This window comes from Astatotilapia calliptera, chromosome 23, assembly GCF_964374335.1.
Source record: "Astatotilapia calliptera chromosome 23, fAstCal68.1, whole genome shotgun sequence".
Classification (NCBI taxonomy): domain Eukaryota; kingdom Metazoa; phylum Chordata; class Actinopteri; order Cichliformes; family Cichlidae; genus Astatotilapia; species Astatotilapia calliptera.
The window spans coordinates 20,614,767-20,636,716 of NC_137443.1; the positions used below are offsets into that span (position 1 = coordinate 20,614,767).

Here is a 21,950-nt window from a genome sequence, read left to right on the forward strand (position 1 = left end):
AAGAGGGAGGCAGCTGGAGATGGGGAGGGAAGGAAGGGAGGGGCAAGTGACCCCTCCCTTCCTTCCCTGACCCCAGTAGGCACCCCCATACTCCGCGACCCGCCAGGGAAAGGGGGCCCAGGCCCATCCAGACCGGGAAAACTGGAAAAACTGTTGCCTGCTCTGATGAGACACGCTGCTGTGAGATTCAGATGGCAGGGTTAGAATTTGAGCAATATGGAAGCATGGATCCGTCCTTCCTTATATCAAAGGTTCAGACTGGTGGTGGTATAATGGCATGGGGTTATTTCCTTGGCACTTTTTCTAAACACCACAGCCTACGTGAATATTTTTTGCTGACCATCCCTGTATGGCTTCTTCCAGCATGATAGCACAAAGCTCAAATCATCTCAAACTGGTTTCTTGAACACGACAAGGACTTCATTCTACTTAAATGGCCTCTACAACCATCAGAGCATCTTTGGGATGTGTTGGAACGGGAGATTTGCATCATGGATGAACAGTTCACCACATTATCAATAAATGAAGCATCAGGTGCTGTTGTGACTATAACTTACTGTTCAATCATGATCAACTGTATTGGCAAATATCAAAATATGGTCATGCATAAATAATATGGAAACACAGCAGAAGGAAAAAAAGACAAAATAACTTACATTTAAGTCAGATTAGTTTATTTATATAGCTCTGTATCACAAAATACAAATCTGTACAGCCAACAAAAGCCTCCATCCTTAGACTCTTGATTTCGACGAAGAATAGGAAATAACACCTCAAAAGGAAACATGGAGGAAAACTTGACTGATTGGTGGGGGCACCCAACCACAGGGCAATATTTGGGGTCTGACGAGTATCTCGTGTTGGTTCATTTGGGACATCATAACAACATAACACACAGTAGCCATTTTCTCTTGAGACCCCTCGGGTCATTAGGTTTTAAATTAGGGCAGCAAACAGTAAGTTTGTTGTTTGCATGAGAAGACATATCTCAGTCTAAAAGTTGAGTAGTTAGAGCTTTTATGTATTAAAGTAATTGTGTTTTATGCTTAATTTCTCAACATTTTTATGTTACAAAATAAAATCTCTGGAAATAAAAAAAAATGTTAACTTACCATAAAAGTTTCTACACGTGACTGAGGTGGAAACTTTGTGCAGCTATAATGAGATTTTCAAACATTGCTGATCTCACTTCATTTGCATTTTTAATGCTATACATTCCCCTAAACCTGTCTTTTAAAGTGCTTTAAGATTAGCAAAGGTAAAGCGAGTAACAGTAGATTTTTTGTGTCCACTGTTAACACTGGACATTGCTTAAAAGGTTTTTTAAAAATAAGTTTGACTTCATTGTCTACTTTACTTAAAAGATTCAATTCTATGATGAATCAGCAGCGGGAATGAAAAGTCCGTGGAGGTCCATGTGGACAGTGGTGGGGATGGAGGCTCGGGCGATCTCCTTAAACGTTTTGGCATCGAGCACGAGCATGAACGGAGAAATGCTGGGATCCGCAGAAACAATGGATGACAGGATGACTCCTGGATAAGGAAAAGATACAATGGAAATACACATTTTGCTCTATGCACATCAACCATTATTGTGGTTTCTAAATATATAAGTTTGTGTGCTTGACAGCGTAGCTCTCACCATCATCTTCCTCCACAGCTCCGGGAGATGCGACGAACACTGGCTCTGAAGGATAGCAGTCTTTCTGCACCCATTCAACGTGTTTCCTTTCAACAATGTCAAACTTGGCGATCTGTTGGGTCATAGTGTTAAAGTAGCAGACCTCAACAACCTTAGAATAGATCATCCTAATTTTGGTTCAGGCATTCACTGTCCTCACAGATTTGAGTATTCAGCACCATACTAGGCCAACAGTAACTGACATTTTCACTTTATTTGTTTGAAAATGCTGACTGAATGATTTAGTTTGATTAGTCTAAGATTAAGATTAAGATTGTTCATCCTCATATGTGCATCTGTGGAAGTTATAGTGCATAAAATACAGCCAGCGTCGTAGTTGTTTCTAGCACTTGAAGATACCTATTGTCGTTTTCATGTAAAGAAACAGAATTTGCGTTACTGACTGATATTCAATTAAATTTTCCTACAAAACTTACAAAACTTTACCCAAAGCTGCCCCCACCCCCATCCCCCTGTTTCCGATGTTGAAATGGAGGCCTGGACCATAATTAATCCATGAAATTGGGTACATTTAAATTGGAGGGACCTTGCTTTAATTCATTTGAATGCTTATTAAAATGTTTTGCTTGTCTTGTCCTGCTTGCATATAGGTCATTTAAGGCTGGAAGAAGGAGCTGGTTAATGCTTTGTCTCTGGCTTTGCATTTTACGCAAGTTGATCTTAAGGGAATCCTACTTAAAAACAAAATCCAGACCATTATTTTTTCAGGCGTAAAACTGGTCAAACTCAGGACTTTGGGGTTCATGTCTTAGACTAGCTGCTTCATTATTACCATGAAATTTCATTTTCAGATGCTTTATGGATGCATTTTGACAATTTAAAAGCTTGATTATTTGAAATGAGCTTCCTCCAAGTGACAACTGAGCTCACCTCCAGAAAGAGTGGGGAGCTTGGATGCCCACATTAAAAGGAACTAATTGAGGTGGTTTAGTCATGCATCCTGGGCAAAAAAGCTTCTAGGTGCATGCCCAACTTGGAATAGACCAGCAGGCAGAACCAGGTCGTGCTGGAGAGAATATTTCTCTCAGCTGGTGTGGAAAAAGCTTGATATTCCCCCTAGGAAGGATGAAGGTAGTGGCCAGTAGAGCGAGAGCTCAACTGCTTAGACTCCTACCCTTATGACCCAGGCCCCAATAAGAAGCAGAAGATAGAAGGATAAATGTTTAGGAAAAAAATCACATTTGGTGTCCAATGTTAACTACATGGAAATGTGGTTCATGTATGTATAATTGTTCACCCCAAAAGCAATCAAAAGCGATTTAATAAATCGATAATCAATAATGTTGCTTCACCTTGTTGGGATGAGGAGACCACTCTAGCCTGGACCCATAGAAATATCTGTACTTTTTAGCGTTGAATTTGTAGTTGATCCCAGGCAGCTCCAAACCTTCAAGAGGAATCAGACTCGTTAGGTGGATCAGACAGCGTTTAATGACAGTCACTTTGTGGATGACTAACCTATAAAAAGGGTGTCTGGCTGACAATAGATTGATCCGTCCTCCTGCAAAATTGCCTGAGCCGTTGTGTCAGTCAGAGTCACCAGATTAGATCCCCTGGGAGACTCCTGAAGAGCAGGTACATTGTTATTTATTGATGAAATAGAATGTAAGTGTGAGTGAATCTTCACTAAATACTAACTATACCTTGTTGATGTTGAGCGGAATAACAAATCTTTGGCAGGATGGTGGGGAGAAGCTCTTATGGCTCTGGATGAAGTTGCTAGTCTCTTTTTTGATGTTCTCCAGGTAGAACATGTTGTACAGGTTGCTGTCCTTGTAGCTGATCAGGTCAAACACCACATGGCCGTCATCCTCATAGGCGTTGATGTGGTGAAAAACCACCAGGGCATCGGCATGAAAACATGTGGAGATTTCCTTTCCTGTTTTTCTATTGATGATATGAAAAAAAGTCTGGAAAAGAAAACAGGTAACAGTATTACGGAAAACCTCAAATACCTGTTATAACCAGAAATGTACTAATCCATTGTTTTTTGGTTTCTTGGGAGACTTCAAATCAGCAATGAGCAATTTCTTGTTGTGGAAAATTTAAATCAGAGTCTAGTTTTACATAATAAGTAAATCCAGCAAAATAGAAAATGACAAACTCGGTATTTGCAGTATCGCTTCTATTCTGTGTTATTTCATATCTTAAGATGATTTAAATTTGTATAAATAATTTTATACTATGTTAGTGGTGCTTTTGTGCAGCGTACTTTTGTAGTACACTGTTGCCTGTTCTATTTTTGATGGCAGTGCATGCAATTATTTGGTTGGTTTCCTGGCATTTGTTCAGGCTAGAATAGATCTGCAAAAAGAAGATCTGCAATTTTTGGTACTTCACCACTGGCTTCATTTTTCAGCCCAGACGTTTCTGCTTGGTTTTAAGGAGGCAGCATGCTTTAACAGAGTGATGGTATGTAACATTTCATGTTTTTCAATTTGTTCTGGTGCCCACAGTGGCACAGAGAACCAACATTGCACCTTAAACTACAAATGTGAAGGGCCAAGGAGAGAGCCAGGTGGAATCCCACAAATAATCAGTATATACTGTCGGTGTAGTTTTTCTCCAATGTTCCTCTAAGCTGCGCGCATTCGCAATTGCGCACTGCTGACACGGTCTCTGCGCACAGAAAATCTGCATTGCGCACCAAAAAAAAAAAAAATCTACCTGAATTGAAATTAAAATTAAGACTAACAATTCTGTTTTGCAGTGTTAGTCAGTGAGTGACTGGCTGCTCCCCTATGGGATTACAACAATGCCACCTTATCCCATAGTCCAGCCAATAATGCGATTTACATTCATATGCAGCTAATCAACGTTGTTGACAGGCTATGACAGCGTCCTTATGTGCGACACCGGTGTTTTAGCGAGCAAAGCGGCGTGGCTGATGTGGAGTGAAGCCACGTTAATGACAACATGTACAACAATTGGAGATGTGAGCAGGACAGACGGAGAAAGTGTGGACTTTACACCAGTTTTTAAATCGTGTTGATAGGCCACGTAAAATCAGAGTTATGATAAAAGTATATGCAATGTTTGGTTTTCTTCCTGAATACTGTCGTTGTTTATATTTACTGTGGGAAGAAACAGTAAAAACAGCGTTTTATAAGTAAAACGCTCAAAAGCACTCTCCGCCTGTGAGCAAAAACAAAACCAAAAAAACCCACCCTTTCCTGTTGGTGGAAAAATGTACCATGTCACCAATCAAAAAAATAATATGGCAACATGGCATTTATTGTTTAGGAAGGGGGAAGTTTTAGGAGTGACGGCGGTGTTTTGATATGTGAGATATTTGTGACGTTTAGCGCAAATCTTGTGTAGTTAGTGTGTAGTGTAGTTTTTGTTGTGTGTGTCAGAACAATGAGGCGACTGCTGAATGTTACAGGTGATACAGGAGTGATACATCTCCTGTTGTCAGGCCTGCAGGTATCAGGCTGTTTTTCTCCTTTAGCTCATAGTGGACAGAAATTATTTTTGGAGTGGCACAAATAATTTCCCAGATAGCAAGGAAACATTGAAACAATGTTGAGTCAATATCAGGCTGTGTCATTGAATCAACGTTGAAGTGTGACGTTGACCTAACGTCACTCTTGCACCCTTTTTTAACGTTGAAACAACGTCAGGTTTTGATGTTGAATCAATGTTGAAACCTGACGTTGATTCAACGTTATATTTTCTAATACTGCTGACATTGAAACAATGTCAGATTCTGATATTGAAACACTGTTGAGCTATGGTGTTGATTTTCCACCTCTTTCGCATATTTGCTTTTTATTAAAACAACAGTTAAATCATGACTGGAAATCTACCTTTCTTTATAGGTATTTTAACAAATACTAAACTACTGCATGTTTCCATCAATACTTCAACCACCTAAACACATAATTGTACTTATTCCTTAAATTGGACACCCTTTATAAAAAAAAAACCCAAATGTCTCACAATGTATCATGTCAATATTAATATCCTAAAATAAGAAAGCATTGCATGTGATGTAAGAGAGAAAAAAAATAAACAAAAAAAGGTCAATAGGCATGTTTCGTTTGCTAAATACTTTATTAAAAGACAGTTTCCTATTTACGTTTATATGATTCACAGAAGTTTGTAATTTTTTGCATGATGTGCGTCCTGCACCACCCAAATGATCTGGGGCGTATCGGAGCCATTTCTGCACTGCTTGTGCAAAGACAAAGTCGGACATAGAGTTTGCCCCTAACTGCTGCGTCAGGCTCCAATCAAGGCAAAGCGTCTCACCTATAGACACATTTTAAGAGATGGAATTAGCGTGTCTCATGTCTTAAATGTGTATGCAAGTGCTTGTGTGTTTAACCAACAGGCCGTTGTTATGTATTTAAATCACATCTGACAGCTATTACACTTTATAGTTACAAAGTGTACATAACCTTTATATACTTACCATTGCCTTATTTGCCTCTTGTGATTGAAGAGCTGGCTCTGCATTGTTTAGCTCCTCAATGTTGTGCAAGGGCAAATCCAGAGGCAGTACCCCAGCATCTACCGATTCATTGCAGCCGGTATTGCGGATGGCTCTGACCTCCTCACGGAGTTCGTTAACAGCTCTCGTCAGGTCTGACAGAAAAAGATAATTTTTTTTAAGTATTTAAGAATACAGACAACTTATCAAAAGTTTCCTTGTGTCACACACAGATATGTACAAAGACACTAGACAGTATTTTATTACCTGGTATTTTCACTCGAGGGGCCTGGGGAAACCATTTCTTTGTGGGCTGCTCATCCTCTGAGTCACTATATGTGTACAGGGGATTTGGTCTAAAGAAAAAAAGTTGAAAACGGTCATAAGTAATTACAAATGTGCTTTTGGAATATTTTTTCCTAAAGTTACAGTTTGATTTATAACAACACACACAGGAAACGGAGATGTGCAAGAAGGTACAGTATACACGGAATTTTTTGAAGTGCACAAGTGTATACGGCTTTGCATTTATAAAAAGTTTACAAGCTTCCACTTTTTGGACTATATTATGTGGTGATATTGCAGTATGCAAGCACCAAAGATATGTATAAAAGACAAGATCATAAATTCTTAGCAATCAAAGATATGTTTGTGAAATAAAAAAAAAAACTTGTTATTGTTACATTTATACAACACCAATCCAGATGATACCCACCATGGCTTATTAGAAGTCGGACTGGTGCATAGGTGAGCCATGTTGCACCAGGATGAACTCTCCTCTTTACTGCGTCGTGGATCCTGAATGTGTCTCACGGAGGATATGGAGGCCATGACAATTTCTCCCCATTTATCCATGATCTAGGGACTATTTCTGTACCACCAGTGCTAAACTGCACAATGCACCAGTCTTTCATTTTTATCTTTTTTTTAATTTGGAGTCCTTTTTTGCCCTGTCTAGGATAAACAGGAAACAGATAATTACAATATATTTCATAGTCACTACAAAACTTGATCTATTGATTGAACTAAATAATAAATAATAGCTTAAAATGTATATAGGCAACAATTACAAGCAAACCCGTATATGTAAGCATTTAAACACTGAAGATAATAACATTAACAGTATTTTGTCTAAGTCTGCCATTGTAGGAATTCATGGCACCGAGACAAAAACTTGGCGCACAGTGTGGCGTCAAAATAGGCGCACACCTTTGACGCTGCGTTTTCTCCGTCTTCCTCGTCCACACGTAAATGCTAAACGCAGTTTACGTGTGGACAAAAGGTGCAAACGCAAGTTAGGTGAGCGTGCAGCGTAAAGTTTGAATTGAGTGCGAATCGAAGCGGGTGCTCTCCAATCATTAAAAGTAACAAAGTCATTGAACACATTTATACAGTTACCTTTACGTTTATCAATCATATATCACAGATTTACAATTTTTTGTAGTACTATGCTAAAAAGCAACTACAGAGCGAAAGTCTGGGTCAAGCGCCGAGGCGACGGCAAGAACAAAGGAACCCTCGAAGCGTTAAAGCTAGCTTTGTAAGGGAATATAACGGAAAAGTATGAAACGAAAATGTTTTCTTTGTTGATAGACTTTGTTTGCAGTGCAATTTACTTGTTGCCGGATTGTAAGATGAAAGTAGACACAATTTCGGGCTCCCACATTTTATCCGAAACTTTACATTAACAATTTTTTTTTTTTTTTTTTTTACTGTTATCCAAATGCGACCGTGGAAATAACGAATAGAACAAAAGTCATTCATTCTTACCTTATACTAATCGTGGTGCAGGCCAGTGCAGTGCATGAACTGATGCCTTCTCCGGTCAATTCCGCTGAGAGTAAATCTAATGTCCCGCTCTACTGTACAAGACAATGGTTACCTGGAGGGATGTACCAATGTGATAGGGGTGCTGCGGAATAGTCCAAGTGGTAGCAGCTTTAATTTCCCGCTCAACCATAAATCGATGGTTTTTCAACGTGATTGTTGTCACCTTGTCAACTATAAATAGATCAACAATCAACGATGACAGAACAACAGTGAATCAATGTTATTTCAATGTCAGTGTAAGGTTTCATCAGTATTTCAATGTTGTTTCAACATTGGTTTAGTGTTGACATTTCAATCCTGACGATTCTGATGGTTCAGATGGAAAATCAACATCTGTTCAATGTCTCCTTGCTATCTGGGTTGTGTGGCATCAAATTTGATGCAGAACAGCTGATTGTTCTGTAAATAGTTTGAAATGTTTATTTAAAAAACCGCCTTGGCTGCATTTTTAGGTAAACAGCTGCAAAAACCTTTGTTGTTTGCAAAACTCAGTTACTTTTTTGAAAACAACTATATAATTAATTGCCCAACATTGGTCATTATACACTGTATTTTGCAGACAGAGTTACAGGACTCTCTCCCAGACCACAGACTCATACTTATAATACAAGTCAGAGCTTTATAAAGAAAAGAAAGTTGTATTTTCAAAACTGGAGTTCAAGTTATTTTTAACTAGTGGTGTAACGGATCACGGTTGATCCATAATCCGAACCGATCCCACTCCACGGTTCGACACGCACGTGATATGAAGATTCGAAAAAGAAGGAAAAAAAGTATGTGTATGGTGTGGGTGGTCAGTCTGTCAAGCCATAGTTATGATCAGTGCTAGCGGTCCAGGTGGAGGAGCAGAGGAGTTTGCGGCATTTAAGCAGCCCTTTGCTGCCCAATCCGACCAGGCTAAAGCTATTACAAAAGCTACTGGGGTGTTTAGCTGCAGACGGGAGGTCATATTCCCTCGTGCAAAACAAGGGGTTTAAACTATGATGAACATGCTTGAGCCACGCTATGATGTCCCGTTGCGCGTCCACTTCAGTGACAAGATCGTACCGTAATTATTTTAATAAACCATGTGTGACCACAGTGCACACGTCTGCTGTTGCTCACAGTGGTCCAAGGGACCGCTCAGGGAGTTAGTGTGTTCGTTTAGACACATGAAAAATTAGAGGGAACATTGTTTTTCTCTGAGTAGATTTTTTCTTAATAGCTTAAATGACAACTTATATATAATTTCACTATTAGGAGTTGATAAAAATGTGGAAGACTTACCATATCATCTTGATCAAATTTGAGGCAGCCTCCCCAGTTGACCCCCCTGAAGTAGGCAGTGGCAAGTTTGACAATATCCAGTTTGAAAGGTTGCTCCACAAACACAATGTAGTTCTCAGTCATGCCAAAGCTGTGGAAGTAGCTTGGAAAAAGTGAGGAGCGAAAAGGGACTGAACAGATCTGCTGCACTTTCCTCAGCGCTGACTTTTTGTGATTTTTATCTGAAACAGTCAACACAGTGTTGTAAGCTTCACTTTAATTGCTTGTTACTCTGTTCACTTGTCTTCATTTCTTGATTTTAAAAAGGGAGAACCAATAATTTAAAAATCATTAATGAAGTAAATGAAAGTAAATGAAGCAAATGAAAATAAAGTGAGCTACTGTGACACACACTTTGTAAATGATAGTGTAACAGTTCATATCAACTGTCTTCTTTGAGAGGTCTGATTGTGGTGTCATAAATCAATTAAACCTAAGTTGTAATCAAATGAATACGTGGCTCATGGAGCACACAATGGCAAATAAGTAACTTTACTGCTGTGCGTAGGTTTACTATATTCTCAGAATGATATCTAATTACTGCTAAATAATTTATCTTGAGGATTTAAAGTTTAGGAACAGAAATAAACAGGACAGAATGAATTACTGCAGACACCTGAGGCATCAGCTGGGACTTTGAAGATCATATATTTTGGCTGGCCAAAACCAATAATAGCAGTCCCCATATTGTACGTATTGCCCTCCTCATCGTAGTGTGGATGAGCCGTTGCTAGGTTCAAGGCAATGTGGTTCCTGTAGTTTTTCTGAAATTAATACAGGGCAGTACATTTGAGGAAGGACAAATCTTTCACAGAGATGCTTGTTGCCATTATATCCAACTGTGGTGCTAAACGAAACTCATATAGTTACTCTTTACCTTTGGGTATTCAACAGTGGACCATTTAACGAAAACCTGAACCTTTTTAAAATGTTCCCAGGCAGAATGTGCAGACTAACTTACCCTGCCGATAGTTTCCAGGGTGTCAGGGTCAATCTGATTTATGTAGTTGACCTCGGAGGAAGCGTAGTAGTCCTGACCATAACGAATTATGTTGATCAAGTTGTTGTCAGTAAAGTCAGAAATGACATTCTGGAGGTGTGTGAATGCCCTGGTGAGAGAGCGTGGAAGGGTTTTTTGGGGCACACAGCTGAAATAATTCAGTATTGGTATACATTCCTAAGAAAACAAATATCCAATCAACCAAACGTCTTTAGGTAATGGTTATGCAAGTAAACCTCTTACTAACCCAGAGAATTGCATTTTGCACTTTCATGAACTGATGAATTGAAGCAGATATTCTGATTAAAAAAAATAAACATCAGAAAAACCTCAAGTGTCTTGGTTAGTCTGTCCCAGTTTACTTAAAGTGGTCTGTACATATCTGAAATCATCAAACCCCAAATGGACCAATAACACAAGACTTGTAAGGTTTGATTCAGATTTCTATTTTCATCCATCCGTCCATCAGTCCATCCATCCATTTAGCTCTTGTTGTATGCTAGGTAAACTAACACAGAACTGTGATATCCATCCATGATAAATTGAAGCAGAGACTTTAGATGTACTACACTATTCGGTTCCAGATTTAAAATCTCTTATGTCTACTAAACATAGAAAGCTAGAGTGGACAAAAGCTGAATGGGCTGAACTTGAGCTTTTTAAGTCTGTTCTGGACTGAAACTAGAAAGATCTGAAATCTGAGTATTATATATTCTGTAAGATCATGATCTGGATGGGCTTTACCTGGAGAAGATGTTTTTGCAAGGATCAGGGTAGATCATGGTGCCAAACTCAGAGACAACAATCTTGTTTGCCTTGATGTTCCTCTTATAGGTGTCGCTCTTCAGAAACTTACTTCTGTAAGTCACCTCACCTGAAATAGCAATATCAGAACATTGAACATATTCAGCAGTTACATGGACAACTGACAGTCAACAGTTAAATGATGCTGAAGGTTTATCAAAGTCTGACCATTGCTGAAGGTGAAGCTGTGGATGAGCGACAAGCCGTCAAACCAGTGGTTGTACTCAGAGTTACCTACAGAGAAAAGCCCAGGCCCGTTCCTCAGCAGGGTGCCCTGCAGCCAGGAAGGGACAGATCCTGCAGGTCAAAGGTTACAAACACCACTGTTAATGGGCTTTAAATCCATTCTTAACACAGAAGCTTTGTGACAGCAATCTAACCAAAAGGTCCATTGTGGAGTTGTGGAACTTTTTTATCTTACTACACATTTGGGGTTTGGATTACTGTGAAGTGATCAAAAGGTTGTAAACTCCTAACTTGAAATTTTAATGGACGTTAGGCTAAGAAAGAACTGTTAACCTGAAGAGCTCAGTAAAAATAAGTGATAGAGGGCCACAATCCTAATTTCAGTGATAACTGAAGCAAAGTCAGATCCACCAGAAATTAATTTATGCAAAATTAAAGCCCCATGTGTCCTTTAAATATCTCCATAAATCCATGTTTTAAAGATACCACAGTCATGATTCTTATATATAAAATGGGAAAATGGTTCTGGTTAAGGTATTGATATAAAGGAACATTTGTATTGAAGAATTTTCACTGTGAGGTAATTTTGGAGGATAATGAAATGTAACTACTAATAAACTACTCCATGATTATAATCATTAAATGGTCAGCAACTCCAGTGCCACACAACAGGTAAATAATAATAATAATAATAATAATAATAATAATAAATACAGAGCTTATGACTTGAGTCATCCATTCAGTCTGACACATGCAAAGCACATACAACAAACATCTACTCAGGATTTCCTCTATATGACCAATAAAAGCTGCAAAGTTTCTAATTTAACATAAACAAAACATAACAACAAATGAACATTATAACTCTGGAGGCAGATGCTAGAAAATACTTTATTCTACAGAGACTTAAACCTACACTTGCAACAAGTGGAGGTTCAAGTCTTCAGAGTTTGGCACTGCTCCCTGTTTGCTATGCATTTATCGGTGTCACATTCTACTTGCTGCAATAGAATATGTTGGTAATGTCAGCAGACAGTCTATTTAAGCCTATTCTAACCTTTTGAGCTGTGTGTTTTCTTTTTGTTTGTTCAGGTGGAAACCTTCCAAAAGAGCAAGCTGAATTTATTAATGACTCTTTAAACCAACAGACTCAACATTTTACAAACTCTTTAATGGTTCAAACTCACCTTTCACTTCGGTTTTCACTGGCTCTGGAGTTTCACATCCATTTCTTGAAATAATTGACTGCATGCTTTTCTTCCTGAGCTACAAGCCTCCCAGAGTGCACTGCTCCGATTGAGTCCCACCTCTGATTGAAAACACAGACAGCAGCTGACTACGTGATACTTGCAGGCTTCAGGAAACATAAGTGCAGCTGATTATGTAAGTAAGCTGGAATGGACTTTACTGGGCTTTTCATAATAAAAGTCTGCCTGTTGGCTTACTTCAAGCACCATTTAGATGTTAATAACTGGGCTTATGTTGTCCACAGCTACATTACATTCATCAAATCAGACAAATCAAAAGAACTAAAACATAATTTTTAACTATATTTTACATTTTTATTTAATTTGATCTATAGGCTCTGTCACTTTTTTGTTTTTACACAAAATTCAATTGAAACAACATATTTTTTTTAATTTAAAAATCCAAACTTATTTGAATGTTTTATACTATCACTGCATCTCTAAACTGTCTTATTGCCAATTTTTCTTTTGCATTGTAGCTGGATGAATCTTTAAGCTCAGGTCTGATTGATAATCTGTAAGCCAGTGATAAGAATTCTCATTATCTAAATATGAACTGTAAATTGCTGTGTTGTTCAATAGTTATGTCTAGCTTTATAGCTAGAAATATATATTTCACTTTTACAGTTTACTAAGAGGCATGACTTTGACTAACAGCAAACATTTGGATCTTTTTGGTTTAGAAACAATAATTGTTTACAGTTGATTACAGCATTGGGTGCTAATTAAATCATTGCAGCACTAATCATCATAATCCAGCTGAAACACATTTTGACTTTGTACACTATAAAAAGTCCAACACATCCTGTTTATCACCTCCACCTGCGTGTAATGTAAAGTAACAGATGTAATCTAAATCAGTTTACAACTTTACAAATGCTCTTATCGGGATATTTCTCCAGGTCAGAGTGTGTCCTGGCACTGTGTCCTAGAAATTACTCAACCTAGAATAATACATCATAGTCTAACACCTATTAGAAGCTTTGACTCAGCATTTGATTGTTATATAATGAATGACACGATTTAATCCAATCTACTTAGATTCTTTATTTACCTTTTTTTTCTCCTTTACATCTGTTAAATAGCTACTTTGCAGATTAAAATATTCATTCAAAATCAGAACCTCATCTTTTGGTATATAAACATCATTACAGTGATGTAATGTAGAAATGTTTTGCATATAGACCCTACTTTCACAGATGCATCAGCTGTGGACCAATACCTAGATTTGAATAAACAATTTGGCTGAAATTGATGGCAAGTCATCGGTTAGTTGAACCTCAGATTCAGGGGTTCCTGCAGGACCATTGGGTATCTGGCTTGCTGTTGTAAGCTTTGGTCTCTGTACAACTGCAATGAAAGCTTCATCTCCATCGCTTGCTATAAGGCCTATTTGTTCCTGGTAGACAGTGAACAGTCAAGGTATGGAGGGTGTCACATTTTCAGATTCTTATCTTTGCGTTTTGTGGAGGATGTAGGTCTGCTGTCTTCAACAAACAACGACTTCCACTGGGTCGATGTACTGGGATGGTAGCAGCTGACTGTAAAGTTGTTGAGTTACGAATCAGCACCTCCAACTCTGAATTCATTGTTTTCAACTGGAAAAGAGTGCAGTGTCTCTTCAAGTTGTGAGTGAGAAGTATCTCAGGTCTGTTCATGAGTGAGAGGAGAGCGCAGTGAGATATTGACAGACTGGTTACTGTACCAGTCTGTTGTGGTAAAGAGACCAAGATACCTCTTATGTGATTTTTATTTTAGCATGTCCAACTGGGAGTAGACCACAGGTAAGACCAAAGACATACTGTAGAGATTACATCTCTCAGAGGGTGGCTGGAGAAAGTCTGAGATAGGCCACCATCCATTTTCTGCCAAAGCAGATGCTGATACTTTGGTCCTGCTTTTTTAATTTATTATTTGTTGTTAGTTATTCAGCCTTTGCATCAGAACAAGAAATTAAAAATAATATTTATAATTACTTACAATGTAAATAGAGAGTAACTTCTCACTCACACACCAATGTCTGACTTTCTTATGGCTACATCAGGGGTGTCCAAACTTTTTTTCACTGAGGGCCACATACATAAAAATATAGGAGGGGCTGGGCCACTTAATAGAAATTAGGTATATAACCTTAACTTTAGTGTTAGAAAGTTAGAATAATCACTTAAAAGTGGTCAAATGTTATATTGTTGAATATAATTAAAGACAAAACTGCCTTCACCACAGCTTTCCATAAATGGATCTTTATTGATTTATTCATAAAAAGCTTTGGTAGCTCATTCTCAGAACAGCAGCCTCAGATTTCTTCTTAGACAGAAGATTTACAGAACAGAGAAAAAACAAGGGGAAAATTGTCACAGATTTGCAAACCCCAAAAAACGTTGAAGCTGTTTGCGGTTTGGGGGTGTGGGCCACTCCAAAACCGCTTTGACCTTTCCAGGATCCGGTCTCAAGTTCCCCTGCTCAATTATGAATCCAAGGAAAGAAACAGTGGTTACATGAAACTCACACTTCTCTGCTTTGACAAAAAGGCGGTTTTGCAACAATCTTTGTAACACCAGTTTGACATGTCTTTCGTGCTCTGACACTGACCTGGAGAAGATGAATAGAATAGAATAGAATAGAATAGCCTTTATTGTCATTGTACAGACTACAACTAAATTGGAGTGCCACTCCCTTGGTGCAAGTTTCAATAATAAATAAATGTAAAATATACAAAGTACAAAAAAAAAAAACAATCGTAAGTACTCAAACAATAGTATGTACAATATATACAGGATAGCAGCATAATATAATGACAGTGACGGTATGGAATAGGTTCAATTGTTTTTGTGCTTATTTACTACGGTGATAGCTCTGGGAAAGAAGCTATCCCTGAATCTGTTTGTCCTGGTTTTATGTGACCTGTACCGTCGGCCTGACGGTAATAGTTCAAACAGTTGGTTGCTGGGGTGAGAGTGGTCATTGATGATATTGCCAGCTCTGCTGAGGTACCGAGAGTTTGCAGTGACCTCCAGGCTGGGCAGAGAGCAGCCAGTGATCTTCTGGGCTGTGTTGATGACCCTCTGCAGTACTTTCCTGTCTGCAGCTGAGCACCCTGCATACCATGTTGTTATGCCGTACGTTAGGATGCTCTCTATGGTGGCTCTGTAAAATGTCACCAGCAGCCTCTCCTCCAGGTTGTTCCTCCTGAGCACTCTCAGAAAGTGGAGACGCTGCTGGGCCTTTTTAACCACCGCCGTAGTATTTGCAGTCCAGGAGAGGTCATCAGATATCTGCACGCCCAGAAACCTCATGGAGTGTACCCTCTCCACACAGCTCCCGTGAATGTAAAGTGGGGCCGGGTCTGCTCTGCCCTTCCTGAAGTCCAAGATAAGTTCTTTAGTTTTCGTGGTGTTCAGTTGGAGGTTGTTAACTGAACACCACTCAGTCAGTCTGTTGACCTCATCTCTGTAGTCCGACTCATCCCCCCTTGAGATGAGTCCAACCACTGTGGTGTCATCCGCGAACTTTATGATAGTGTTTGAGAGATGGGTAGGGGAGCAGTCGGATGTGTAGAGCGTAAACAGGAGGGGACTCAAAACACATCCTTGTGGAGACCCGGTGCTGAGTGTGATGGTGCTGGACAGGTGGGGGCCGAGTCTGACAGACTGTGGTCTATTTGTCAGGAAGACCTTGATCCAGAGGCAGATGGGGGTGGAGAGTCCCAGGTGAGACAGTTTCTAGACCAGGATCTCCGGGATGATATGATTGAATGCTGAGCTGAAGTCCAGAAAGAGCATTCTCACATAGCTTCCTCGGTGCTCCAGGTGACTCAGCGCAGTGTGGAGCGCTATGGTGATAGCGTCCTCGGTGGATCGATTTGTCCTGTAGGCAAATTGGTGGGGGTCCAGCGTGGGAGGCAGACCGGCCCTGATGTGCTGACAGACCAGTCTCTCAAAACACTTCATCACTACAGGCGTAAGTGCAACAGGCCTGTAGTCATTTGGGCTGACCACAGCTGTCTTCTTGGCGATGGGGATGATGGTGGAGGTTTTGAGGCAGGGCGGGACGGTGTTTGATGACAAGGAAAGGTTGAAGATTTTAGTGAAGACTCCGGTCAGTTCGTCAGCACATGCTCTGAGAACCTTTCCATGTATTCCATCAGGACCTGCCGCCTTCCTGGGATTCACTGACCTTAGAACACACCTCACTTGATGCTCCCTGAGTGTTAGTGTGCCAGTGCTGGGGGCGGGTGGAAGTGGTGTGGCAGCTGAGGGCCTGGTCGTCTCAAAGCGGGCGAAGAAACTGTTTAGATCCTCAGCCAGTGAGGTATCAGTCCTAGATGTTGCCTGGTTATTGCTTCTGTAGTTGGTAATGTGATTGATCCCCTGCCACATTTTTCTGGGGTCGTTGTCAGCAAAGTGATCTTCAATCCTCCTCCTATAGGCAGCCTTAGCTTTCCTGATGCCTCTACTCAGGTCTGCCCTGGCCGCCCTATACGCAGCCCTGTCCCCTGACTTGAAGGCAGTGTTGCGGCTTTTTAGGAGGGATTGCACTTGGGATGAGTATATCGTCTAGGTAGACGAAAATAAAGTGGTTGAGGAAGTCTCTGAGGACGTCATTCACGAGGGCTTGGAAGACTGCCGGTGCATTTGTTAATCTAAAAGGCATGACAAGATATTCAAAATGTCCCAGATGGGTGTTGAAGGCAGTCTTCCACTCATCCCGTGCCCTAATGTGAACCAAATGGTAAGCACTCCGGAGGTCAAGTTTACTGAACATTTTCATCCCGTGGAGAAGCTCAAACGCCGAGGTCAGCAGGGGCAGCGGGTATTTATTCTTGACAGTGATTGCATTCAAGCCCTGATAGTCAACGCATGGCCGGAGGGACTTGTCCTTCTTGTCCACGAAGAAAAATCCCGATGCCAAGGGAGAGGTCGATGGCCGAATGATTCCTGCAGCCAGTGCGTCAGTAATGTACTCCTCCATGGCTTCTCTTTCTGGCTGTGACAGGCTATAGAGTCGGCTAGTAGGCAACGGAGCTCCTGGTAACAAGTCAATGGCACAATCATAAGGCCGGTGTGGGGGAAGAGAACGGGCGCGATCCTTACTAAACACCTCCGTTAGACACACAGCCCGCCTGCCAATCAATCAGTGGGTTATGCTGCAACAGCCATGGATAGCCCAGAACCAGAGGCGTCAGCGGAGCTTTGAAAACAAACAGACTGATTAATTCAGTGTGATTTCCAGACAAACACAGGGTGACTGGTTCAGAAACATGGGTGACATCAGGCAAACGCTGTCCGTTCAGAGATGAGGCTCAAAGAGCATGGGGCAGAGGTTCAATAGTTAGGCCCAGTTTCTTAGCGAGTGATGCATCAATAAAACTCTGTTCGGCCCCTGAGTCTATCAAAGCCTTGAGTGAGTGAGTAGTGGTGTGAGCAGTGAGCTTAGCTGGTAACAAAAGATGAGGGGAATGAGAGATGTTTATTTCGCCCACCAGTACCCCCGTTTCTACTGGCGGGCACGCCCTTTAGCTCGTGCGGGGCAAACGGCGATGAAATGTCCGTGACGGCCGCAGTATAAACACTCACCAGCCATGAAACGGCGCTGCGTTTCCGTTGGTGTAAGCCGGGCACGTCCAATGTGCATCGGCTCCGCCTCGCCGGGGCTCACATCCATCGAGGCCGGCTGTTGTGGTGAAGCAGCACTACCGGCAAAAATCCCAACACTGGGAGCACTCTGGGAAACTGAGTGTCACGTCCCACGGCGCATTCGCAGGCGCTCGTCAACATGAATGCACAGGGACATTAATGAGCTGAGAGATGATGGTAATTCCCTCGTCATGAGCTCATCCTTCAAATCCTCCGCAATATTGTTGAGCAGAACCTCCTTTACTGCCTCTTCTCTCCACCCGGTTTCTACAGCGAGAATGCGGAAGTCAACTGAGAAGTCAGCCATAGTGCGTTTACCTTGTTTCAGATTTAGTAGACGCTGTGCAGCAGCAGAGGGCCCGCCATCCCTTTCAAACACGCTTTTGAATTCAGTCAGGAAGTCGAGGTAGGAGATATTCGGCAAGGTTTTCAATAGTGCCTGAGCCCACTGGAGCGCGCGGTCTCGTAACAGCTGAACAAAGAAAGCAATCCAGGCACCGTCGCTGGCATACGTCCTGTTCTGCTGGCGGAAAAACAGGGAGACTTGGGCAAGAAAACCCGAACATTTCTCCAGCTCACCTGTAAACGGCTCGGGGCTTGGCATCGTCCTCCCCGGGGCCTCTAGCCAGGCAGCGGGAGGGTCGGGGGGTGCAGCAGCGGCCTGGGGACTTGGAGATGGAGAGGGACTTACACGCGGAGATGGGTTTACGCTCGGAGAGGGCGAGCTTACCAGGGGTGTGCGCTGGGCGAGAGCCTGTGTAAGGGCGGAGAGCTCTTTATTGATATGGTGGAGCATCTTCTCGTGCCGCTTCCTGAGTGAGGAGAGCCCGTTGAACAGGGTCAGAATCCGCTGAGTCCATAGTGGCTGGATCGTTCTGTCACAGATTAGTAGGCAGAGGACTCACTCGCAGGACTCTGAAGTTTAGAGAGAAGGTGAGGGTTTATTTGCAATGTGACACCAAGTGAGAATATATACATATATTCAGTGGAACAGATAACACGGGGCTCCAGGGAGTAGGGCGGGGTCCGAAGGGAAGGTCCAAGACGGGGGTACACACACGCTCTTCTTCCACTTGATCCATAACTCACTCAAAATGTCCACACCAAAAAGCTCACTCACACACATCCACAGAAATCCAGACGGCAGGGAAGACGGGCAGGGAGTCTAGAAGGCCTGTACACAGAGGAAAAAAAAACAATGTCAGGAGGAAACTCTAGGAGATCAGAGGAACACTTTCATAGGCTAAGCTACACTGACGCTTGGTAGCGTGACGATCCAGCGAGGAAGCAGCCTCTCTTGCCATCTTAAGTAGTCTGCCAGGATCAGTGTGAATGAGCCACAGGTGTGTGTTCATGGTGGGTTCAGAGGCGGGGAATCAAGGTCCAGTTCCGCCCTGGTGGGAGAGGTTAAGATAAAAAATACACACACACCACGACCTCTCCAGATCTTGAGAACCATGACAAAAATGGGACGGGTACATTTCAAGCTTGTTATTTTAGTTATTAGACTTAGCAACACACCTATTAACGTTCGTTTGAAACGATTATCAACATTAACAGACTGAATTGGACCTAATAACAGGAGTCCATATAATTTTAGTAAATTATTCTGGTGAGTATCAGCTGCGCTGGGTATGTAAATCAGGCCATCCAGCTGCGGTGCTGATCGTACGCCACTTGTGCCAAAAATCCGGACAAATGTCACTTGATCAAGGAGCAGATCTGCATCAGATGAGATCAGCTGACTCTGCGTGTGCGTGCGCTGTGCACAGCGGTGTGTTAACAAGAAAAACGCATATAAGAAAGTGGTGTGCATTATTGATATTTGAAGCATGTGTACCTGCACGTGCATGCTTATTAACACATGGGTACTGTTGAATATATTTTTTTACTCACCTAAAGCGCTCGTGCTCTCGTCCACTCCCCGCAAAAAAAGTTAGCAGCTGTGCGGTGTCTGTGGCATTGGTGCTCTCATTGCATGCGATGGAGTAAAAATCAAAAGTACAGCTTTATCAGACAGTTGCAGTTTAATGTTGGCTGACGAGTCTTCGATGCGTCGCACAACTGGATTTCTGGACACGCTGACGTTGTTCAAGTCCTGCACTTTTTCCGCGCACATTATTTCGGTGACTTTAACGAGGCCGTGTTTTATGAGGTCTCCATCTGAAAAAGGCTTGCCATGTCTTGCCATGAGTTGGGCGACCTCATAGCTGGCTATTGTAGCCTTTTCCTGGACAATTTGAGCACGAAAAAGATACTGTTGCTGACCCTGCAGGAGAGCTACCCTTTGCTTTAATTTCTGCTCTCTCCAGTGTCGGATGCATAGGCCTGATGTTTGGTTTCATAATGAGCTCGTACATTATACTCTTTCATAACTGCCACAGTTTCAGATCAAACAGACACACGTCCCCTTGAATTCTTTGAAGAAATATTCACTCTCCCACCGTGTCTGAAATTTTCTGCATTCACTTTCTACCTTTCGCTTCTTTGGTTCTGCTATGTTTAGTAACTTGGGGGTAAATTTCTTCTGTGATTGTCCTTTTTGGTGGAGCACCTGCCTTGATCAACAGAAGCTCCCCCTGGTGTTAAAACTAAGAAGTGCAATACACTCCAGCAAAAGTTGAAGCGCGGCCATATTCTATTCTATTTATAAAATTACTTGCGGGCAAGGGCGTAGATTTGGTTTTGGCATTGGTGGGGACGGATGATTCAACCACCGAACCCTGCCCTGTTTCCCCCCCCCCCCCTTTTTTTTTGTCTTTGCTTCTTGATAATAAAAAAAAGGAGAAATATACTTGCCTACATATGCTATTCTACATGCTTTTAAACCATTTAAAATTACAATTCTTTTTTTTTTTTTAATTAATTAAAAAAAAAAAATTACAATTCATAGTTTTATATGTGAATTGTATAATGTTAAATTGCTTAAGTATTTTAGACTTTAGTTTACTTCAGCCATATTCCATATAAATCAGGTATCATACAAAAATAAAAATAGAGTCATGACAATAAAAGAATATGACTTAAGAAATTAACAACATTAGTTCAGTTACAGTACACCAACATCTCTTATACATTAGCACTAAGGGAACACTGAATGACCTGGTGGTTTTTGTCCATAAAACTACTCATCTAAGATTACCACAAAGTAAAAGATCTCTCAGCAAAATTATGCAACATCTTAGGCACTATTGCTCCTATCAACTCAGTGAGCTGGGATTTTTTATTCTAAACATGAACTACTGTTACAGCAACAGACACGGACTATTGGTGTCAACTCAATGTCCGCTATGTGAAGGAGCCAAACACATGCCTGCTCCTCTCACTAACTGAGATAAACTGCTGGCATATTGGTTTTACATCTATACTGTCCAGTGTCTCCTGGTGGACATACAGCAGCATTGTTTAGTCTCATTTGAGTCACTGTTGACCTTACCCATGTTTTTAGTCTTCTGAGAGCACTGAAGCTTCTTCCAGCATCAGTACATGCGTTTTATCCTCAGATTAAAATTATTACTATGTGCTTGATGTGCCTCACCTTTGGCCCTGGCTCTTCCCCTCTGACTGCACTAGGACATATTGCCACATGATAAAATAACACATTGATTCGTGCCATATAAAAAGTGAGACGTGTCAATTCAGATTCTTTGTCAAACAAACACTAATGAATCAATTTACACCAGCAGCCTAACAATTGTTAATAATTATTTAGTTGTTGTAGAGACCCACCCTTTGGCACATCCCAGCACACCCACTCACTTCACCAGATGCACCTTGTTTAGTTCTCTCACCTTTGATTGGGTGT

At 41.2% G+C, this 21,950-nt stretch overlaps 1 protein-coding gene and 1 long non-coding RNA gene across 2 annotated transcripts; both read right to left on the reverse strand.

Moving 5' to 3' along the window:
- Positions 1-657: 657 nt before the first annotated feature.
- Positions 658-12,589, reverse strand: bco1l (beta-carotene oxygenase 1, like). Its single transcript, XM_026157527.2, has 11 exons — positions 12,450-12,589; positions 11,245-11,373; positions 11,017-11,146; positions 10,234-10,381; positions 9,889-10,036; positions 9,234-9,454; positions 3,346-3,612; positions 3,161-3,266; positions 2,995-3,089; positions 1,643-1,754; positions 658-1,533 (listed from the first exon to the last, which is right to left on the reverse strand). Exons 1-11 carry the CDS (start codon positions 12,511-12,513, stop codon positions 1,373-1,375), a joined length of 1,581 nt encoding a protein of 526 aa, XP_026013312.2. The 5' UTR covers positions 12,514-12,589; the 3' UTR covers positions 658-1,372.
- Positions 3,626-8,200, reverse strand: LOC145419286 (uncharacterized). Its single transcript, XR_013905375.1, has 5 exons — positions 7,908-8,200; positions 6,853-7,091; positions 6,405-6,493; positions 6,120-6,292; positions 3,626-5,956 (listed from the first exon to the last, which is right to left on the reverse strand). It is a non-coding gene; the product is annotated as an uncharacterized LOC145419286 (long non-coding RNA).
- Positions 12,590-21,950: the final 9,361 nt, after the last annotated feature.